General features: G+C 37.5%; 1 protein-coding gene across 2 annotated transcripts in view; it reads right to left on the bottom strand.

The window, feature by feature from the left end:
* Nucleotides 1–22268, bottom strand: part of LOC121319999 (SLIT-ROBO Rho GTPase-activating protein 1-like) — an 87956-nt gene extending 65688 nt beyond the window's left edge. For both annotated transcript variants that reach the window (XM_041258060.1, XM_041258061.1), the window contains exon 1: nt 21633–22268. In XM_041258060.1, the coding sequence (XP_041113994.1) occupies nt 21633–21699 (67 nt within the window). In that variant the 5' untranslated portion in view covers nt 21700–22268. The remainder of the gene's footprint in view (nt 1–21632) is intronic.
* Nucleotides 22269–22770: the final 502 nt, after the last annotated feature.

Here is a 22770-nt window from a genome sequence, read left to right as displayed (position 1 = left end):
TCCACCCCAAGCCTGAGATGATAGAAAGATGATAGTCCTTCTTATCCCTTACGGAGCAGATGTCCATATACAGTAATAAAAGCCAAGGGAATCAGCCAGCAAGCAAAAACATCGATATGGGACCAAGTCACATGGAGTTACGAGAAAGCTGATCCAAATTCAGAGGGACTGACAAAGAGTGGCCTTATTAGACAGCTGCTCTTTATAGTGAGCTGCTTAGGAGTTAAGTTAACAATAGGTGTGGGAGGGCTGCTCCGCCATAAACATTGAGGATTCTGAAGATTCAACTACCTCAGCTACTGTAAACTGCACATCATTTACAGACGGTCAAGCTGTAGGTTTCCATTCCTTTGAAAGAGCTGCCCTCATGATAGCCCATTAACTAATATGGATACAGGTCAACTTCAGTAATGAAAAAGGGTTTCAGGACAAAATGGGATTAATCCTACGCATTAAGTGCTGCTGTCTGACAAGCTGCCAATGTGCAATAACTCTAAAGGCTGGGTGGCCAGTGATTAGACGAGTAGCTATATTTCAAAGTCCAGAAAAGACTTTGAAGTCAACAACCCTAAGAGACGGGTTGTGAGAAAAAACTGGTTTGTTCTGGTCTGACATAGCTGTGTGGCCCATAGACTTTGTTAATTGTGTAGATCTGATACATGTACTATAAATTCCCATAAAACCTTGTCAAGGTTTGTAAACAATCAGAAACACAACAGATGAACAGTATGACACTTTTTTTTTTAAATATAAATTGTGCTATTTATCTGTATACAGCTACATGTGTAATTAAACCATTTTATAAAGTCTACTTGCAGGTTTCAGAAGTTCAAGTATTGGTCTAAGTAGTTTTTACTTGCTTGAAAATGTGCCTTTGTATTTGCTTCAAAATGGGGCCCACTGTTTTCACACTTTTGTTAATATACTGGTTGTCTTTTATCAAATTAATGTTAACTAGAAAAACAATGCTTTCTACAGGGTGTGACATAAGTGGAGTTCACTTAGCTTATCAATGCTTGCACCTGCTTCCGCTGAATATACTGAATTATCTGCCTGGCCTCCCGGGAAGAGGAACTCCTGGCCTGTGTGAACCAATCCCTGAAATGTGTAGCTTCTCATCAACAGCTCAAAGCAGCCTGCTCAAACCTGCTTCTCTCATCAACTAAAGTCAAGTAAGTTCCCCAGTCCTAATGGTTATCTTCTGAGGAGTAAGGCCACAACCTGCCCACCACCCTATGAAAACTATAACCACCCAAGTGTCTACTCACAGAATACTGCAAATAAAAACATAAAATATAACATAAAAAACTAAAAAGCAGCCCTTAAACTGCATTAAAACCAGGTTCCTTGTTAAGATGCCAACAGAAGGTCAACAGGTAATTGCAAAACAAAATATTAAAACAGATTCACTTCTGATTATATAGAAGCAATATGAATATTATTTGTATGCTATCTGGTATAATTTTGCAAAAAAAAATAATAATTAAAAGGTACAGATTTTTGATCTTATGCTACCTAATGAGTACCATATAAGTGTTTTCATTCACTATTATATTTATCATGAGTATATTATTGACCCAGTAACATGTGCACCTAATCATACACTACTGTATCAGTAACCATGACTGACACAGGAAGGATGACACAATATTAAAGCCTCTGCAACAGCAAAATCATCATTTACAGAACATGCAAGGTGCTTTGCACATGGGCACTTTTGACCTTTATATTTTATGTTCATGCCTTTTGTCGTATTGTATTCCCTTCCCATAAACAACATCCTTGGGGTTTTTGTTCTCCAATTTCACACATTCCTACCAAATGCTACCCCCTCGTCCTGGCCAACCGGTATTGATTTCTCAAAAAGGCATCTGTCATGAAACCAAATAAGTGATGCTGGGAGAGACACACTGCAGGCTTGCCCCTTCAGGGCACATGGGCTTGTCAGAAGATGAGAAATTAAAGAAACCCAAGTACGACACATAATTATGGTGGAAGTCAATAGTTTGGTTAGCGCTGGGCAGCTGAAGAAAGCAATGTCCTGTTATTTCCAGTGGCAAAGCTCCAAGGTATGTTTTTTTCTTTCTTTTCAAAAAACCTACTTAGGGTTCCCACCGGCACAGTACATGGACAAGTAATAACCAAATTACAGGGGCTCAAATTAGCAGTAGCCCAACTGCCTCAAGCTGCTGAAATAATGTATAATTGCCCATGTTTCGACATACTGGGATCTACGGGTGCTCACACAGAAATAAACTGGTGTGCCGAGGACCCTTGACATTGGGACGGAGAACAAATTCAAATTCCAAGCTTGCAGGTCTGAGAACTGCCATTGTTCAGCAGATGTGGGAGAGCTTCTTAATCATCATAACGGAAGCGTGTGGGTCATTCATTGCAACAACGGGATAAGTGCTTGCTCTGTAAAGACCACCAAAGACAAGTCGCTGAAAGTAGAAGTACAAACTGAAAAATCACCTACACAGGAACTTAAGTAGACCGACAAACATACTATATTAAGAAGAAAAAAAAAGTTCTGTTTTTTCTCTATTGGACTGATTCTAAGAAATAATAAAAGAATATATTTTATACTCCTATTTATTCACATACTATACGCCCCCTTAGGAACAAAACCTTTTTCTCTTGCAGTTCTTTTTTCACTGTTGCCAATTTACCGTAGGAAGCAATTCCTGGCTTTTCCATTTCCTCTTTTAACCCTTGAAGTCCCATGGGTGGATTTGGTTGTTGCTAGGAAATGACCATAATGAAACCTGAACTCAAAACTGAGCTACTTAAGGTGCAACAAAGCCCACTGAAAATACTCCTTTGCATTAGGGGTTAAGCAAAACTGCACAACTGGTGCCAAGTAAACAATAATTGTCCCAATTCTTATCCTGTGTATTCCATACACAGAACACTGCAGCACAATTAATTTTTTATACTAATTCTTGAGTCCCATCTTCATTTTTGTGATTACATTTTTTCTCTTTACCAGCCTTACTTTATTCTCACCGTTTTTGTATATTGTGAAAAATGTATGTATACAATTTGTATGGTCATTAAAATGGTGAACAAACCCACACACAGCTCTGATAAGCTGTCATTTCTGAAATATAAAAAAATGTCAGTGCACTTTAGTAGCAGTTCCTAAAATAAAAGGGGTAAATAAATAAAAAGACACTGAATGAAAAATGAACTGAAATGAAAGCAGCTGTAAATGCCTGCCATGTGCTACTGGAAATAATTAATAAGGAAGGGTATGACACAGATCCATGGCTAGCATCCTCTCTCTTCACACCTCATACATGAATGAATGTACCTGTAAAGCTGATTGTCTCTTAGATTTTGCCCAGGGGGGACTGGCTGAATTGCATCATAAGAAAACCCCACAGCGCCCTGCGCTACCTAATATTATCTTCAGTTCTTAATAACAGTGTTTATTGTGCTCTGGTAAATGATATATACATACAAGCATTGGTAACCACATCAGTTATGTATTATTTAATTTTGGTGGGAAGGGGGGCACTACATCAAGGATCACCCCCGCCTTCAGACTGGAGACTATTTTCCAGAAGCAATTTCAAGACCGTTCCTCACGGAGCACTGCCCAACCCAGACCCTTTCCGTATAGCCCTTATTCACCATATAACCATATAACCTGGTCTTACCCACCAGGTTATATATTATCATGCACACAAACGTGCAACATACTGTAGCTCGAAGGTGTTTCCTATGTATTTTTCCTCCAGTCCTCCTTCAGTTCAAACTGGTTCCCCGGCTGAGGAATTAGTAAAATCGAGCTAGATCAAGACAAAGGGGAAAAGGCACTGCAGCTGCCACCTCATTGACCAGTCCCTTTAAAGACTAGCGTGAGACCTCAGTGGAGTGGCAGCAAGGCTACACAAAACCACATCGAAAGAAAGGCCCTTTGTTATTTGCTGAGGCAGAGAAAGAGGTCAAAAGAGTCAAAAAAGCAGAATGGCTGTCTAGCAACCAGGCTTCTGATTAACATAGTATACCCCCCCGTCTTAATAAACCTGCACTTTAAATATTAAAGAAAACATGTTTCCACTCTACAAGTATCACTATAGGCAGTGCTTATTGGTTCACACATAACCTAGTTATTATAAAAAAAAAAAAAAAAAAAAAAAAAAAACGCCACTGGATTTTATTAATCTAATAGTGGAGATGAGTTTGGAAACACCTCCAAAAAAATAGAAAGGAGCTAAATGCTGCAACAATACTTTGGGTAGATATCCAAAACTATATCCAAAGAATTGCGAGTCACCCCTAAATGGTCATGCATAACATTTGAACTTTGTTCAGGCAGGGTGTTATATTTCACTTAGCTTACACGTTTGCAAAAATGTGTTATTTTTTTTCTCACTTCGTGACACAAGGCTCAGTTTGCTTGTCTAAATGCAGATAGATTTCAGATTTTTTTTGTCCAGTTGTTTTTTACATTGTCAGGTCTAAATGGAGCCAGCTAGTTTGGTCTGGACTTTGCTCAGTGGGTGTGTACGAACATGAGGAGACAAGACCTCCATACATCAGTATCTCAAAACGTTTTACAGTGAACAAAAACAAGTTACAATAAAATGAAAGTAAACAAAGAAAAATATTTCTATGAAAATATTTTAATGTAACATTTATTCAGTTTCAATATTGCCCAATAAAAAAGGCTACCATATGGTTAATTTTTCGAACTGTGTGCAGTATCTAATGCTTGCATGGTATTGCTGGAATTAAGCACAAGATCAATTCAGAGCCCTTAAGCTATGAACATTAAAGTTGAGATACTGTGTTTTTTATATATATAACTCCAGTATTGTACGGTTTACATACATATGGAAAGGCAGTTTATCCGGTCTATGTTTATTTATTTATTTATTTATACTATAAAGTAATAATTTACAGCAATTTCTTTAAAATCTCCCTGAAGTGAAAAGTCAGCTTTTAACACCCACCTCTACATCTGTCTCCTTCCAATGAAAAAGGTTGGCACAATTACAATGAATGTAGACCAAAGTGCAATTTCTTTAACATTATGGCATAAAGACTTAAAACAGCTGAAAGTTAACAGCTGAATACAGTGGCTTGCGAAAGACCCCCTTGGCATTTTTCCTATTTTGTTGCCTTACAACCTGGAATTAAAATTGATTTTTATTTGGATTTCATGTAATGGACATACACAAAATAGTCCAAATTGGTGAAGTGAAATGAAAAAAATAACTTGTTTAAAGAAATTCTAAAAAATAAATAACAGAAAAGTGGTACGTGCATATGTATTCACCCCCTTTGCTATTAAGCCTCTAAATAAGATCTGGTGCAACCAATTACCTTCAGAAGTCACATAATTAGTTAAATAAAGTCCACCTGTGTGCAATCTAAGTGTCAGATGATCTGTCACATGATCTCAGTATATATACACCTGTTCTGAAAGGCCCTAGAGTCTGCAACACCACAAAGCAAGGGGCACCACCAAGCAAGCGACACCATGAAGACCAAGGAGCTCTCCAAACAGGTCAGGGACAAAGTTGTGGAGAAGTACAGATCAGGGTTGGGTTATAAAAAAATATCCGAAACTTTGAACATCCCACGGAGCACCATTAAAGCCATTATTAAAAAATGGAAAGAATATGGCACCACAACAAACCTGACAAGAGAGGGCCGCCCACCAAAACTCACGGACCAGGCAAGGAGGGCATTAATCAGAGAGGCAACAAAGAGACCAAAGATAACCCTGAAGGAGCTGCAAAGCTCCACAGCGTAGATTGGAGTATCTGTCCATAGGACCACTTTACGCTGTACACTCCACAGAGCTGGGCTTACGGAAGAGTGGCCAGAAAAAAGCCATTGCTTAAAGAAAAAAATAAGCAAACACGTTTGGTGTTCGCCAAAAGGCATGTGGGAGACTCCCCAAACATATGGAAGAAGGTACTCTGGTCAGATGAGACTAAAATTGAGCTTTTTGGCCATCAAGGAAAACGCTATGTCTGGCGCAAACCCAACACCTCTCATCACCCCGAGAAGAAACATCCCCACAGTGAAGCATGGTCGTGGCAGCATCATGCTGTGGGGATGTTTTTCATTGGCAGGGACTGGGAAACTGGTCAGAATTGAAGGAATGATGGATGGCGCTAAATACAGGGAAATTCTTGAGGGAAACCTGTTTCAGTCTTCCAGAGATTTGAGACTGGGGCGGAGGTTCACCTTCCAGCAGGACAGTGACCCTAAGCATACTGCTAAAGCAACACTCGAGTGGTTTAAGGGGAAACATTTAAATGTCTTGGAATGGCCTAGTCAAAGCCCAGACCTCAATCCAATTGAGAATCTGTGGTATGACTTAAAGAATGCTGTACACCAGCGGAACCCATCCAACTTGAAGGAGCTGGAGCAGTTTTGCCTTGAAGAATGGGCAAAAATCCCAGTGGCTAGATGTGCCAAGCTTATAGATACATACCCCAAGAGACTTGCAGCTGTAATTGCTGCAAAAGGTGGCTCTACAAAGTATTGACTTTGGGGGGGGGGTGAATACTTATGCACGCTCAAGTTTTCTGTTTTTTTGTCTTATTTCTTGTTTGTTTCACAATAAAAAATATTTTGCATCTTCAAAGTGGTAGGCATGTTGTGTAAATCAAATGATACATTTCTGTTTTTTTGTCTTATTTCTTGTTTGTTTCACAATAAAAAATATTTTGCATCTTCAAAGTGGTAGGCATGTTGTGTAAATCAAATGATACAAACCCCCAAAAAATCAATTTTAATTCCAGGTTGTAAGGCAACAAAATAGGAAAAATGCCAAGGGGGGTCAATACTTTCGCAAGCCACTGTAGCAGCAAAACATAAATCATAATCCACAAAGCATGCATGAAACAGGCAAACAAACACATGCTAATCTCACCCTTATTTGGCATACAGTTCAATCTATGTGTGCCCATGTAATTCTTAGGTTTTGGGAGACTTCCAATAATGCATATCAGTTCCAACAGTTTTGTGATACTAAATAACTTGTCTGTGACCACCAAAAATGAGTCTCTACATTAAAATGACATTCAACTGCTATTACACTTTCAGGACTCGCACCCTGCCTGTGTTTTAGTGCTTTGCTAGTACTCTCAGCTGGACTTATTGTACAACCACTACAGCCACCCTGGTCTCAATAAATCTTCTATCAGGAACACATGTCATGAGGTGTGTGACCTAGAATTAGACACTGTAAAGTGCAGTAGCACAACCCACACAGCTCTTGAGAAGAACTTATCAGCAATGCCGCATCTAGGGCTGTAATACCTATGCCTGCTTTCCATGAATTACTCAGAAGTACCAAAGCTCTGGCTGAATACTGGATGTACTCATATCCACTTTCTTCTCCTCAAACTTTAATAACATGGCTAATTCCCCAAAGGACCCCTTTTCCCTCCCATAAATAGGATGTGCCGTTTTCATCATACCACATATTCCTGTCACTATAGCATAAGGGATAATAAAGTACTCAGCAAGCTCAAGGTGGTTGGGAACAGCATGACCTTGCTTCCATTTTATGTAGAAAAACATTCTGCGAGCACGGTGTTAATACTGTAAACTACTTCAAGCAGCAGAGATCCACAGTCATGTTCAGTTTCACACTAAAATATTAAAGCTGTTTAAATCACTGCTTAACTTACTCTACTCTCTGCTTCGTCAGAAACCATATGGTTGGGTTAGATTATATTACCTAGCTGGAGGCACATACCACCGTGACTGTGAACAGCCATTCCCAGCAGAGGATATGAATGTCATAAGACAGCTCTTTGTAATTCCTGGAAGCAAAACTGTAATGAATTGTAGAAAATAGAGGAGTTCTCCATTTTGTTTTTCTTTTTTACATTGTTGATTTATAAACTATAATATTTTACAGGAAAGACATTAAAAGCATTCTTTTCCACTGGGATTTTACAATCCTATTACAAGATTTTAAAAAAATACTGAGGCTCTACACCTTTAACTGCAGTTTAAGATGCTCCCAAACTTCTTCTGCGTAACATAATCTGAATTTCCATGACTTTGCTAACATGCTTGTACAGCAGATATATAGTAATACTTTTTCACCATGTACTGGATATTTCTACCCCTAAACCCAGGGGTGAAATTCTGCAGGTACTCTGTACCTGGACTTATTTCATCTGATGTTCATCCAACGTGGACGCATTCCATCGACTCAAGCAGTCCACTAGCGCAACATTTCTCAAATACGCTTTCATTCAGCACAGTTCGTGCTGTTTGCATTCTGTTTCCTCATACTGCTTCTGTGTTTGTTAGCTGCTATTGGCCACCATTAACGTCAGTATAATCACTGCATGTTGATTGGATTAGCTTTCATTCAGATCAGATTTCATTTTGGTATGTGTCACAAATCTCCACCCATTTCGCTTTATGTCAGTGCTCATTGGTTGCTCAACGAGAGAAGACTTTAGCAGTGCGATGTGAAAACAGCATGGAGCAGCGGCCCAGATAAGCTGCATACCTGATTCACAAATCTGAAATTCACACTTAATCTAAATTTAATGTGTAAAACACACATATCAATTTTGCTGCATAGCTTGTCTGCCCCCCCCCCCAAACTTCCACTAACAACTACATCCCACTGAATACATTGTCTTCAATTACTAGGAAACTGTACACAAGAAAAACCAACCCAACAAACATTATCCAATCTCTCATTAGCCCTGTTGTCTTTGCAGCCAATCACAGTAAGAATAAGACAAATTCGAAGCTACACAGGTTTAAGCGTAAACACCCCAGTCTAGCTACAAATCCAACTGGAACCATCATTAGAGGCAATCACTAAAAAGGGGACTATAATATTAAACAGACTGTTTTATAACTTAATGCATTTCCTTATTTTATTTATCTCTACGGCTTCATATTGAAGTTAACATGTTCACCGAGTTTAATAGCTTAATGTTAAAATATAAGTAACATAATTAATTTGCAATCAGTGTGATACCTCGATAAAAATGCGCTGAGCCGATAAAGAACCTTGTAGAACACAGGCATGACTGTACAAGAGTTCAAAGCAACATTGCAGTTAAAATGCAGTTTAATGCCTACAACAATACCATAAAAGATTATACAGTATTTATCGAGATTACTCGTGACTTCAAGTAATGTTGCACTTTACCCCCTGAAGAAACATTTTATTCTGTTAAAATTGGAGGATAAGTTACTCCCAGACCCAAACCCTTATCTGGAGCACTAGCATGGAGTAATTATTATTTTCTTAAGTGTGGAAAAATTATCTGAATATTCGAACGAACATTGCTGCACGTGAATTTGAAGGCGAAAATCCACGTCAGTGTCCGCCAAAAATTACGTAGTTGATACATAATAGAAATAAATATCAAAGAGCATTTTGCCTTGCACAGATTTCCTTGCAAGAATCTACGTGAAAGTCTCTAAATTGCAAGTGATGTGTGGGACAGTAGGGATTAACATAAAAAAAGCAAAATAAAAAACTGTGTTGCTTCAGATTTGGTGAGTCGGGGATACAGATGTAGGTGTGCTTCACGGTTTACAAACACTGACCCAACTCGCAAGGGAAATGTTAAGTATAGAGATCAAAGTTTTGTTTTCTTAGTAATTGTTTTGTTAGTAATCCTAGTGTTTTCTGTTATGAGGACTGTAACTAAGGTTGTCAACTGACTCCATAATTCTGGGCCACTAAAAAAAGCCAGGTTTTTCAACTCACCACCCTAAAAGACAAATTAATAGATTTTAATGAAAATGTAAAGTGAGTGTGAATTGCGTGAACTGTCGCTAAAGGAATGTCATTGTTTTGCTAACTAGTTCCCAAAAGCACACGCCTATCTGGGGTCAGGAATGACTTCCTGTAAGGATCGTTTCCATCAGTCCGACTGATACAGCTTGCTGATTTGCAATATTTGTCTGGTTGAAGCAGGATTATGTGAAGCAGGAAGAGGTATTAATCTTAACCACAAGGTTACACGAGAAAGAGTGCGGTGAATGCAAAATTCTCTATGGAACTATGGAATTGCACCATTTTGATACTGTTTACCATATAAGTGATACAATTTTAATACATGATCACTGGATAGAATCACTACCGCAATTAAACAATTAAACACATTTATTGAAACCACTCACACAGTTAACTTGTTGATTTAAATTAATTAATCTGCAGTTTAAATCCGGACTTAGGGTCCCGGAATTATGGGGCCAGTTGTCAACCTTAACTAATAAATGAAAACGGTGAAGTCTTTTTTCTTTGTACAATGCCCCTTTTCTACATTTTTAAAGAGGTTTTTAATGTTTACACCTGGCTGCGCATATCCCCCCACCCACCCCCCAAAAAATCCTAAAAGGCTTTAGGAACCCCTGCTTAAGCTTAATATAAGATGGGATATACAGGTTGTTTTAAAACCATGATGTAATGTGGATTTAGGGGGTAGATGAAAGCTAAAATCCTTTACTGATTTGCGTGTTTAACCATTGTTTTTAATATGCAACAGATAACATTCTATTGTTGGGTATATTACACATCATTATGAGGTCAATTATCCAAGATAAACCCAACATCCAAAATGCTACCATACAGTTCCTTTTATAAAGATTAATCCCATTAACGACACACTAAATCACTTAGTATTCCGCATGCATTAGGTGTGTACCACATGGGAAAATAAGACATCCCTCACAAAGTAAGAAAGCTAAGAATACACAAACCCCTTTTACATTTCTTATTTATAGATTTAAAATATTGTACTGCTCAGTAGAGTGGTATACCAAAAAATAACTAATTTAGTATTGTTTAAAAAAAACAAAAAAACACATTACACACCAGGATGCAAGTTTTTTTTAGAGTAGTCCTTAAATATGTCCTTGTAAAGAAATAATAAAAATAAATCATGTTTAAAAACAGACATGGTGTTAATTGAACTTTAGTTTGTATAAAATACAGAAAACAGATAAATAATATTTACAAATCTGCAAGTTGTTCTAAGATACAACCTTTCAAAATAAAGTAAAGGTGCAAGTAACTCATTTGTTTTAGAAAATAAAGCAAATAAATGGTCCAAGTGGATGCAAAATATTTAGGTATTTTTTTTATGATCCAAACACATCATTCAGAAAAGTCAACAAAGCAGGTGTGAATAAACTTTACTAAAACCCTCGACAATACAGTATCTGAACAGAAATGCTATAACAAAAACCCAATAAAAAAACACAAGTCAGTGAAATAATCTTCTTTGAGTTCTGCCACACACAAGAGAACTGGAGTACAGCAACACGTTTCTACATTTTAAGTTGTTTACACCACTTACAAAATCTAATTTAACTAGAATCCCACCAAAAATGGAAAGAACAAAAGGGCTTCAAGCTTAGTGAATTTCTTAACTGTAGATTATTTTCGGAACTAAAATATCAAGGGCTAGTCTCCCAAAACAGGCATATTAAAAGAGCAAGGTGCAAGTCTCCCTCATTAATCTTGGCAGACAAAGATGGTTTGTGACAGAAACTTAACAAAATGGGGCTTCATCCTCTCATCGTGTGCATGATAATTCATCATTGTCATTATTGCAGGTTCAGCACTTCTCACTAATGCCATTAACACTACAGAACTGGTAGCAGTGTCTATTCAGCCAAATCATTACCCAGCTTATTATAATAATAAAAAGGGTTTGTCACAAACCAAAACAAGGGGAGAGAATCTGATAACACTGAACTGTGGTATGAACCTCTTTCTTTCAAACATTTTATTTTTATGATAGCTTGTAATAGGATCGGTGGCTATATAAAATTGGCCTCTTTATTAAATGAGAGGCTGAAACTGAGGTGAAACTTTTTAAATCAACAAAGATAAAGACGGACTATAATAAGTCAAAGCCTCAAACAAAAGGTAGTTTGGGTTCCTACATCTGCACTGTCACGACAATGATGCTTGCAGCCTCATTGTTCAAGTTACAGCCTCATTGTTCAGCATCAGGATCAGGCCAGGCAAGTCCTTAGTTCTCCATGGCCCAAGTGCCTCCCTTTTCAGGGGGCTTTCAGAGACTGTTTGAAAGGCACAGCAGGAAATGTGCAGTGCTCAAACGTGGCTCAGTTTAACAAAACTGCAAAACTATTAAACAATCACAGATGTTCCTGCAATGGTCCTCACCAATATACCACTGAGGCTTCTATTACATACGAAGCAGAGAGCATCTTATTAGAAAGGTATCACAGCCACTGCAACAGAAGGTAGGTGTGTTTACTGATGTGGAGACAAGACACTCGCAGCTAAGTGCAGGTGAGAGTCAGATTTGTGATGCTGGGAGAAAGGAAGGGACTCTCCTTTTCATCCTCCTTCTTCCTAAAGGGATAATGACGTATGCAGCAATGGAATATGATATTTAGAGTTTGTCAGGAAGCCCAAAGTACATTTTGAGAAGAAAAATCTATATGAATACAAAGAAATGCCTGTAATGCGAGCCCTTGGTTTGTAAGGTTAATAAATTAAACTGAGAAATACATGGCTATTTAGTGACTAGGGCTGGAGAATGGTTGCAGTCGACTTTCGAATCCTGTCAATTTCTTTTTTTTTTATTTCTATTGAGAAGACCTGCCAGGTTTCATCATTCTTTAAGACTAAAACCTGCATAGTGCCTCGACCTCATTGGAAGTCTTCATGTCACACTGTTTGGAAGCAGAGTCCTAACCTGATCTTAAAATGATTACATCAGTTTCTGATCTTGTCTGCTTAATTAGATTTACTATACCTTCAAAATTAACTAGGCCTACTTTCTACCCCCCAAATCCTTCTTTAAAAATGGGCACTACTGTTAAATACATTGAATAATTCCTTTTCAAACACCACACATGTACTTATTCTTCAATCTTTCAAAATGTGTGAAGGGACTTCATGATATTAACCCTAGAATTACACCAATTATGGCACCAATATCCTTATAAATGCCCAAAGAATTGTCATAATTTGCCAATTCCTTGCAGTTTTCAAAACTGAGAAAATAACCAACCCAGCACAATAACAAAGTCTATTCTTATATGTTAAGGGAATGCATAAATATTGTGTTTCTAACTTTTCGTTTCACTGTATCATCCCTGAAAAAAGAAAAGGGACTTGAAATGTAGGGGGAAACATGTCAAATCCAGCTGTCATACATTTTCATAAAAACATTTTAGAAGTGGCAGGAGATATGCATTTATTCATTTCATAGGAGGTTTTAAATCCAACACTGCAAATTGTTGTGCCATTCACTTTAAATGGATCCCTTCAATCTCCATAACAATAGGAAACAGCCAGGACAGGAAAACTTAATGATGCCTGCATGACAGTTTGCACATTTTACCAGCGACCTTGTAAATCAACAGACCTATACCAAATCCGCATCCAATATGACAACATGACTGCAGACCACAAAACGAAAACATAAAATTATCTTTCGCATATGAACATAAAGTCCAACCAGATGTTTAATTTGCTGTTCACAGCAAATTCTCCACTGTGGGCTACAGTTGTATCTCTTTGCATTTATAGAAAAATATTTCCACTTGTATTATTATTTCATTCTTTATTATCTCCTGCAGGAGATCTCCAATGACATGGCTATCGAGTTCTTGAGGGTATCAGTACAAGTTATTGCAGGGTAAATTTTGGTAGCCACTTGCTTGGTTTCAATGAAACTGCATTGTATTTTATGTTACTGATGGACACCTCTCAAGGATACCTTTATATTATTCCTGGTCCCACCTTGCACTGCTTTGGCATGAGTTCACATTTCAAGTCTTTGAAACTGTTTAATATTATTTTTCCTGAAGGAACCAGTCTATTGGCTTTGGATATTTCCATCCTGTCAAACTTTCTCATAAATCACAGCTGTAGCCATTGGGAATTCTATAGCCTAATTCATGCAGCAGATTTTGGGCTACTAGCTTCAGTCTGGCAACAGCAGGTACCTACAGTTAATGCTGACAAATACTACGTGGTCCCAATTAAAATTAAGTTACAAGCCGGGAAAAACAGAATATTAGATTTGTGAAGTCTGTGTAGTTGGAGAAAACAATGGCAACCAAAACCATAAACAGATTCTAAATACAAAAAGTGTACTTAAATAAGGTGGATAATGGCCATTATTAAGACAAAGTGCTTTTCTTCTTGCTTTGGTGCAACACTGCTGAATAAGAGGCAGTTGGGGTCTTGCTGCTCAGCTCCACTGTAATAAATCCAGTCAGATTGCTTAGTTTACGATTGCTTTGCACCTCCACACATCTCAATATTTCAAGCCCTGCATCCCATGCAACCACCATGAAATTGCACACATCATATAATCATTATGTAACGAGGGCTTCTCATAAAGCTATTAGCATGTTACGATACCTCAGAGATAAACCACGGCAATTAGTTGTCTTCGCCCCAGACAGGAATTTTCAGTGATACACAGCTGTTTTCTCATAAGCCTTTAATACAAAAATACTGTATAACGGGAATTTTTTTTTTTTTTTTGACACACAAGCAGACGAAAATGATGGCGTCACCAGACAGTGTGTGTGTGTATTTGTTTGCAGACTGTACATTCTTGACTTGTAAAATTCCTCTAACACTACATCTCACAGTGATTCAAAGCAGAACATTAGAATTTGAAATCTGAAATGCTGTATGCTTGTTTAGTACAGTTGTTTTTTATTATTATTTCATGATTTTAATCTCCAGATGATTTCTTATCAGGTTTGTTTTATTCTCTTTTCAACAATGGGGTATTAATGGATACCTTTGACAACAGAAAAGCTGAGTGAAATACTATTTTTTCAATGAATCAACACAGATTACAGTTTAGAGACAGGTCCTAAAGTGATGAGGTACTCTTGAGATGACTTTCATCGTGAAAAATAGATCCTCATGACCGGCCTTTATTCGACAACTTTGCCTCAGGCTTGTTAATAAATTTTCAGATGGAGTAGGACTTGAAATTAATTTAAAAAGCGCAGTACTTTTGTTGCCCCTCAGTTCATAACTGATAACCGAAAAGGAATGCTTTCAACAACCAATGGTATATTAAGTCGTAGAAAAACAATAACAAACCAATAAATGTATTTGCCCACTATTCAAGCAGACAAACACGTGAATTATCAATATGCTTTATCAGTGAATCAGCCTGCAATTTCCATTTTGATCAAAAGAGCAGCAGATTCGAACATGTCTTCAGAACTCAAGGTTGGATATCACACACAAGAGCCACACATGTTGCTACACTTGGATGTCTAACTCTTTGTGTGGAGCATCTGTCTGGGATGGGATTATTCTTTCTTGTTTTACTTTTGGCGAAAGCTTTATTTTTTTGTACATCACTGTACAGGCCAAGCAAAGATTGCATTTAATCTCATTTTCTGTTGTAAAACGAGGTGTTTCACTAAACCGGCTTTTCAGTGTTATGAGTCAGTTGATTCTGGGCTCTGCTGATTCTGGATCATTAATTAAGGATTCTGCAAACAAGCCTAAATACATTTTGAACTGCACAGCTGCAGTCTGTTTTGTAATATTACATTTGTTGTGCTTCAAACAGTTGTAATTCTGTTTTGATTTACTTTTATTTTTTAACAATGAAATGTTGTTAGGTACATATTGTGTGACCCAACAGCACAAAACTTGCATTAAAGACAAAATTATTGTGTGTATATATATATATATATATATATATATCTATATCTATATATATATATATTATATATAATATAATATATATATATATATATATTATACATATATATATATATATATATACACACACATTTAAAGTTGAAAAGAAAGTGATTGAACAAAGCAAATGTCTTCAAGCTTGTACAAGAAATGTCATCATAGGCTTATAGCATTTTGCACTTTGTCTTTATCTTTATTACCACAGCAGACATAAGGGCCTTACCCCAATATCACTTCTTGTACTAGTAAAATGCACTGAAGCCTGTGTTCATGGTCAGCTGCTTGAAAATGGTACACCGAATAAGCAACTTCCTGCTTTATGCTTTGAATTACTGTGTAGACTTCTAAGGGTTTTTCATTATAGCCCTACAGCAGATTAATTTCCATAAAAACCTGGAGAGCAAGATTTCACTAAGCTAGACTACAGAAGAAAAGACATCATGCAGAGAATAATAACAAAAAATATATATATATATATTTGAATTGCTCATTATATTTGTAAAAATTGGAAATTTAGATATAATATGCCAACTTGCTCCAAACACTGACAGTGGGCAGCAATAAAAAGGCTATTGTAAGTTTTATTAGCAGTCCCTGTCAAAGCAATTCTGAAATAAAGCCTAGTGAAACTCCCAGCTGCAATCCTGGGGGCTGAAAGCAGCTGAGACAGTGTTACATGCTGATAAAGCCCACCCCTTTCTTTTAGCTTTCATGGAATGTATTGCACTTTATACACACCCTTGCCCTACACTGATACATTTGAGCTAAAGGTCTCAGAACCAGTCAACCCAAGCACAAAGTCTTATGAGAGACTGGTGAAGATGGGTCACATGGCATACATTTATTTACATGAGAATACGCGACAGATCAAAGGCATAGTTTAATGAGTTGGCTCCGATTAAATATACACCCTATTTCAGATAAGTGTTCAGAGCAGGATTGGCCACGTTACAAGTACCGGCTTGTAACACTGTATTTACCATTTTTTAACACTTCTACATATTCAACAACCCCTGCTGGTTTGAACTGCATTTGTTGCCAGTATATAAAATCACACCTCTTCAATGTGATACCTTGTCTTGGTCACCATAGCAAAAATCAGTTTTGTGCGATAAAAATAAGAAATGATTCATTTTTACAATTGATAAATCGATATTTTTTGGGGTTGCACTACACTTGTTGGATGTCTCACTGTAAATATTGTAGCCTATATTGTATTTGAGAGGAAATGCATATATTCAGGGATACTGAGACACTTAGCAAGGAATGGGTAGGGTCTTGATTTTATAGCATAAAAGCTTTAATGTTGTATTTTAGTATATTTGTCTCTCCTTCTATCCTCTCAACATGTTCATCCATATGTAAAACTATAAATAAAACATTTAAATACTGTAGCTTATCCCCCCCAACATGACAAAATGTTGTGCTAAATAATGCAACAAAAGTGTATCAAGCACTATCCACATAGCCGACTGGAATAGGAGCTAAAAAATAATAAAAATAAAGAAAACCTTGAAGTTATTCCAAGCATTTCAAAAGTCCTTCCAGAAAACAATGCTGTGTGTTTCGTGTTGGATTAAAATTCAATTTAGTTATTAAAAGACAAGGGTTTATAAAATGTGAATTTTGCAGAGACTAACGTGTCTATTGCCACATTCTTATTTTTCCTAAGTAGGCTTGTTAATGTTCCTACTTTGTGTCTAGTTGCAGACCATCTCCGAACAACTTTAATCTTCAGTGTTGTGTAGCATTAGAAGATGTGAAACATTACAAGACGGCATTGTTTAAAGTTAAAAAATGGATAGAAAGTGCCCATGTCCTTTTTACAGACATCCACATTGGAATTGTGCAATGCTTTAAAAGTGCTTCTATCATCCAGTAAATTCCAAAAGAGATACAACATATTTCTGGAGCACTAAATCCTGCATGCATTTGGCTTTACAAACATGTCCTCCTGAAACGCAAACAGGCAAACTCACTCTTGTGACACTCTTTAAAATTAGCAGAATAGCTGGGATTCAATCCAAAAACTACTGGCTCCAATAAAGTACCCCGTTTTAACCACTGGGTCACACAGCCTGCCAAGATATTAAGCTCAGAGTTACTTTCTTAATCAATTTATCAACTGGGTGTTCAGAGTTGCCTTACAGCTCACTGGAACAATAATCCTACGTCAGCAGTAGTAATTTGTAAATGTTTTATGATTAAGAGGGTGATAAGTAATACTGCCTGTAATAAATAAATAAATACTTAAAGGAGGGTGTGTGGTCCAGTGGCCAAAGAAAAAGGGCTTATAACCAGGAGGTCCCCAGTTCAAATCCCAGCTCACTCAATGACTCACTGTATGACCCTGAGCAAGTCACTTAACTTTCTTGTGTTCTATCTTTTGGATGAGATGTTGTTGTAAGTGACTCTGCAGCTGATGCACAGATCAAACACGACATCATTGTTCACAACCCTTTGAGCAAAGGCAATTCTAACTTAATATACAATAGCCTGAAAAAATAAAAAGTAGTCACGCTACACTGTCTGACAAATCCATTACATTTTACACTAAGATTTCCTTGGTGTCTGTTTAATACATTTATCCATAGCGTAGCCTTCTGTGAACTTTATTATTTGTTGGTGGCTGACTTTGTTTACATTTCCCAAAGAACGTTTTCGCTGCAGGATTACAAGCTTCCTCTCCATCTTGTAAGCGGTTTGCCCCTGTGAGCAAAACAAGCTGCTACTACATGCAGGAGGACGTGGTTATAGGCAATATCTTTAAGCTCTGTTATACAAAAAAAGGGATTTTACAATTGTTTATGGTTTTTTTTCTACCAGTAGCTCCATCAGAGCTCATATTAATAACTGATCATCAGAATAAACGTAAAAAATACACTTAAATATTTATGGGACACTCCACCTAAGTGGCAAAGTTTGAGAAATGAACACTGATTTAAAAAATCTGGTTCTGCACATCACAAAGGCTAACCAGAGCAATGCCCCTAAAACAATAGGTGGTCTGTTTGTTCTTTACAGTACAGTAAAAACAAATCACTTACACAGTTCACCCTGTTCATCCTACTCCAGTAACGGATCGTCACATTATAAAGTCTGAATATCAAAAAATCCAGCAAAGACATAAAACAGCTGTCAAATCAGAAAATACAAACTAGATTAAAAATATCAAGTGGACCAATAGGGGTCATTAGATCCACTAATTATTATGTTGCAAAGCTTTAAAATAATGAAGTTTTTGTCTGGGTTATCCCACACATGGGAACGATGAAGTCAAAGGTCTTCAAAATGGGCATTTTCCCCACCGTCAGACAGCTCTTCTTTAGCATGCTCACGACACCTGCCCTGGCGCAACTTTCTGAGTCACGTGCGTTTATGTATCATCAACCACAGATGGAGGAAACCCCTCTCCAGAATTCAGTCCACCGAGCTGAAATGACCCACGAGGAATGACACTTTTTCTTTTCAAGGCGGCTTCAGGCAAAAAAAAAAGTGTTTTAAGCAGTACAGCACATTAGGGCATGCAGTTTAATTGATGACACAAAATGAACATGCACTGCTTTCCTTTTTTGGCAAGACAAGTGAAGGTTAATAACCTACATCCCTGTGTACTTCTTATATCTCTGATGATGACTCACAAATGACTGTGCATTATAAAGTCATTGCAAAACTATTCTCAGTCATCACAGGGAGGATTGTTCATGTATTCCTATCTCCAATCAACAGTCCATTGTTGGTGGGTGGGGGTTGTAACTGTACCACAGTGAGAGAGATGACTTGAAGATATCTTAGGCTGCTAACTGCAAGTCGAATCTCATTGGGCAACAGCCAGATCCCCATGGTTACTACAGCGCAGCAACTGGCTCTTTCTGTAGCTCACTTAAAAATCTGTTCCGTTTGTTTGGGACTTTGAAAGCAAGCGGACAACTGTTGAGAGCCCAGCGTAAAGACAGTAAATGACACACTTCCCTTTACCCCAAGGAAGTGTTTGCAAACAATTCTATGTTATACTGTACTAGCACTCACGGGCACTGGAACTAGGGCTGCTGGGGGTGCGATAGCACCCCATGGCTTTGCATGGCTTCCATCATATACAGGGGTTACAGTTTTGTTCAATGGCTTTCAGCACCCCCACTTTAACAATTGTTCCAGTGCCACTGCTAGCATTTGTTGAATCCTTTATTGGAGTTGTCCTTTTGTGGTGTGGTCATTCCTATCCCATTTCTGTAAAGTGTACTGGTGATATTAACAGATAATATCAGTGATATTTACTGGGTTATACAGGAGAACAATAAATAAACAAAGCTCAACCTTCTGTAGTGGAAAGAAATTTTAAATCTGTCCCATTCATTCTCATGTGCATTACAAGAGACCAAAACAGGCTGAACCAGGAATGTGTCACTCAGTTAGAAAGCTGAGACAGCAAAAATCAACCTAATTGCTTTGATGGATGATGTGACCTAATGTAAAACCATATCCTAAGTATAAAACAAAGCAATATAATTAATGCTCTATTGTTCTGGAATAAGAAAAAAAAAAAAAAAGATTCACTCATTTCTTGAAAGTCAGTTGCAGATTTGGTTCTTTAGAATAAATCAATTCCCATTTACAATTTATTTTGAATACAAAAAATACATATTTTTTTAGTATTATTCTAGATTTTTTTCATGCTGTGTAAATTGTGTCAATGTAATGGTTTTCCAGGCCATGATCACTGACAGCACTCAAATCACAATGGATGCACAATACTGGTATGCCTGAACGTGTAACGATCACCTGATGCATACCACCATTTTAAAATATGACACTAGTTGGTTTAGCAGTTTATGCCAGACTGTTCTTTTCTTCTGTGTACAGCTTTATTTTACACCATACATGGACAGACATCCGTGTCTGCTCATAATCCACCAGCTTTCCTTTAATCCTAAAATCAGGACAGCAGCCTTTCAGACTAGAATTTACACTGACTAATCGGTGAAACTCATTGGGTCACTATCAATATCCAGCGTGCATTACTGGCTGATCGTATTTATTTATTTATTTTTATTTATTAGTAAGTCGCGTTCGTTTGTACATTTCAAAAACGTTCCCAGATGGGTAAAATCGGACGACCATGCCTATCCACAGATATAAGAGGGCGCCTTAAAAGAATAAAAAAGGAGGGGGGAGTATATAAATAAATAATAATAATAATAATAAAAGTTTAAAATGTGCATTCAATGTGTATTATTCCGGCCAAATTCAGATTAACGGGCGATTAAACGTCTGTAGGGTTTGTTGTTATTCTGTAAATAGCAAGAATAATTTCTAAACATAAATTTTAAACAAGAAACTAAAACCATTAATGTATTAATATGAGCTCATCGATTAAAAAAAAAAAAAAAGTTAAACGCGCGGCTGTAGACTGTGCAAGAAATGAAATATAATTACAGTTGTAGGCGTAAACGAATCACACTAACAAACTAACGGACGCTATATTTAATAAATGATTCAATTGACATTTGACTCCAACCGACGGAAATAAGACTGAACTAAATGCCATTCATGGAGCCAAAGCAACAGACTTCACTCCAGATGCTAAATCCTAATTTATTTTGGAAAGTACAATATGCAAGCCAACTTTATGAAGACAAAAATACGTGGCATACAATTGTAATGTAACTACAGTACCTGTATGCAGGTCTGTGTCGCTTTAATTCCATATAGAGAGTAAATCAATTCACGCTGTCGCCAGAAATTCTAATGGTTTTCCTAATAAATTATACATAACTTTTTTTTTAAATCAAAATGTACATTTAATCAGCGGTTTGAATCAGCAATCGCACTGTATGCTGTTAACTCAAGTCTCCGGTTCATATATAGGCAGGTACAATATTTCTTAGACCGAAGCAAATAAGGTATATAGGCGACCGGATAAAAATTAAACTTGCAATCTTACCTTTTACTTGACTTTCGTACTCAGCAATTATTTCTTTATCCTTTTTGAACCTGCTCGGGGTTGACATTTTGGAATCCTTTTTTAAAATCTTTGTTTGAGTTAAAAAGTTCGCAGTGTTTAACGAAGACAATGTTCGGTTGGTTCAGTATACAGCTCGCTGCATTCTACATGAGTAGGACAAATCAAAAACTAAAACAAAAAAAAAAAAAAACAAGAAAGGGAATGACACAGTGTATCACCTTTAAGAAATAATTCTGATCGTTGGAAACTTTATGCTATGAAGCAAAGCGTTTCAGCACATCGTTTTTTTTCTTTTCTGAAACTGGAGTCGGAATAAGTAACAGCAAGCGCCACAGAACTGAAAGCACCGTTTTCAACAGACCCCAATATAAGGCAATGCCTGAGAACTGAGAGCACCCCGGACCAACAGCATCCAAGCTTTTGTTTAAATTATTGTTTTGACCTTCTTTAAAGGGATTCGGACAAATATGACAACAACCGCGTTCACTCCAATTGAACCACACAACTCGCTGACCATTTGCAAAATGCCAGGAAATGTGCTTTAGTATAGCTCCTCTATGTGCTATTTCAGTTTCCCCACTTCACAGTCGCGTTGTCTCGGTGATTCAGACCACAGCTGCCTGGAGCTGGAGGGTCCTAGAAATGGGTGGGTTCTCTGAATCACAGAGCGGAAATTCAGACGATTGACGACAATTCCAACCAGTGGGAATGAAGAAGCTCTTTGCAAGACAGACAGTTATGAATGATTTCCAATGGTGAAATCCCTAGGTGTGTAAGGGTGTGTTTCACGTTAGCCAGGGGGGTGTCCCACAAAAGTATACCAAACACAAACAGCTATACCCTTTTAACGCAAAGTGCGATGGGAGAGAAAGTGGAGTGGGTAACGAGTACCTGATTTGTTGTGCCTGTTGAAAGCTGCTGCTGCACTGGTATCTTGAGAAGCAGGATAGCCGGGCTCTGATCTAGACTGCAGGGGGGCACACGGATGATGTTTACAGGTTTCAGTGTTAGTGGCCGAGGAATGCATGGGCCATCGAAATTTAGCAGTATGCGTTTTGGATGGACAGCTATTTTAAACGTGTTCGTGCTGTAGCCGTGACAGAACTTACAACACAAT

The sequence above is a fragment of the Polyodon spathula genome, chromosome 8 (genome assembly GCF_017654505.1).
Source record: "Polyodon spathula isolate WHYD16114869_AA chromosome 8, ASM1765450v1, whole genome shotgun sequence".
Taxonomy (NCBI): Eukaryota; Metazoa; Chordata; class Actinopteri; order Acipenseriformes; family Polyodontidae; genus Polyodon; species Polyodon spathula.
The sequence above is the reverse complement of the archived record's forward strand: the minus strand, read 5'-3'. Positions and strand labels throughout refer to the sequence as shown.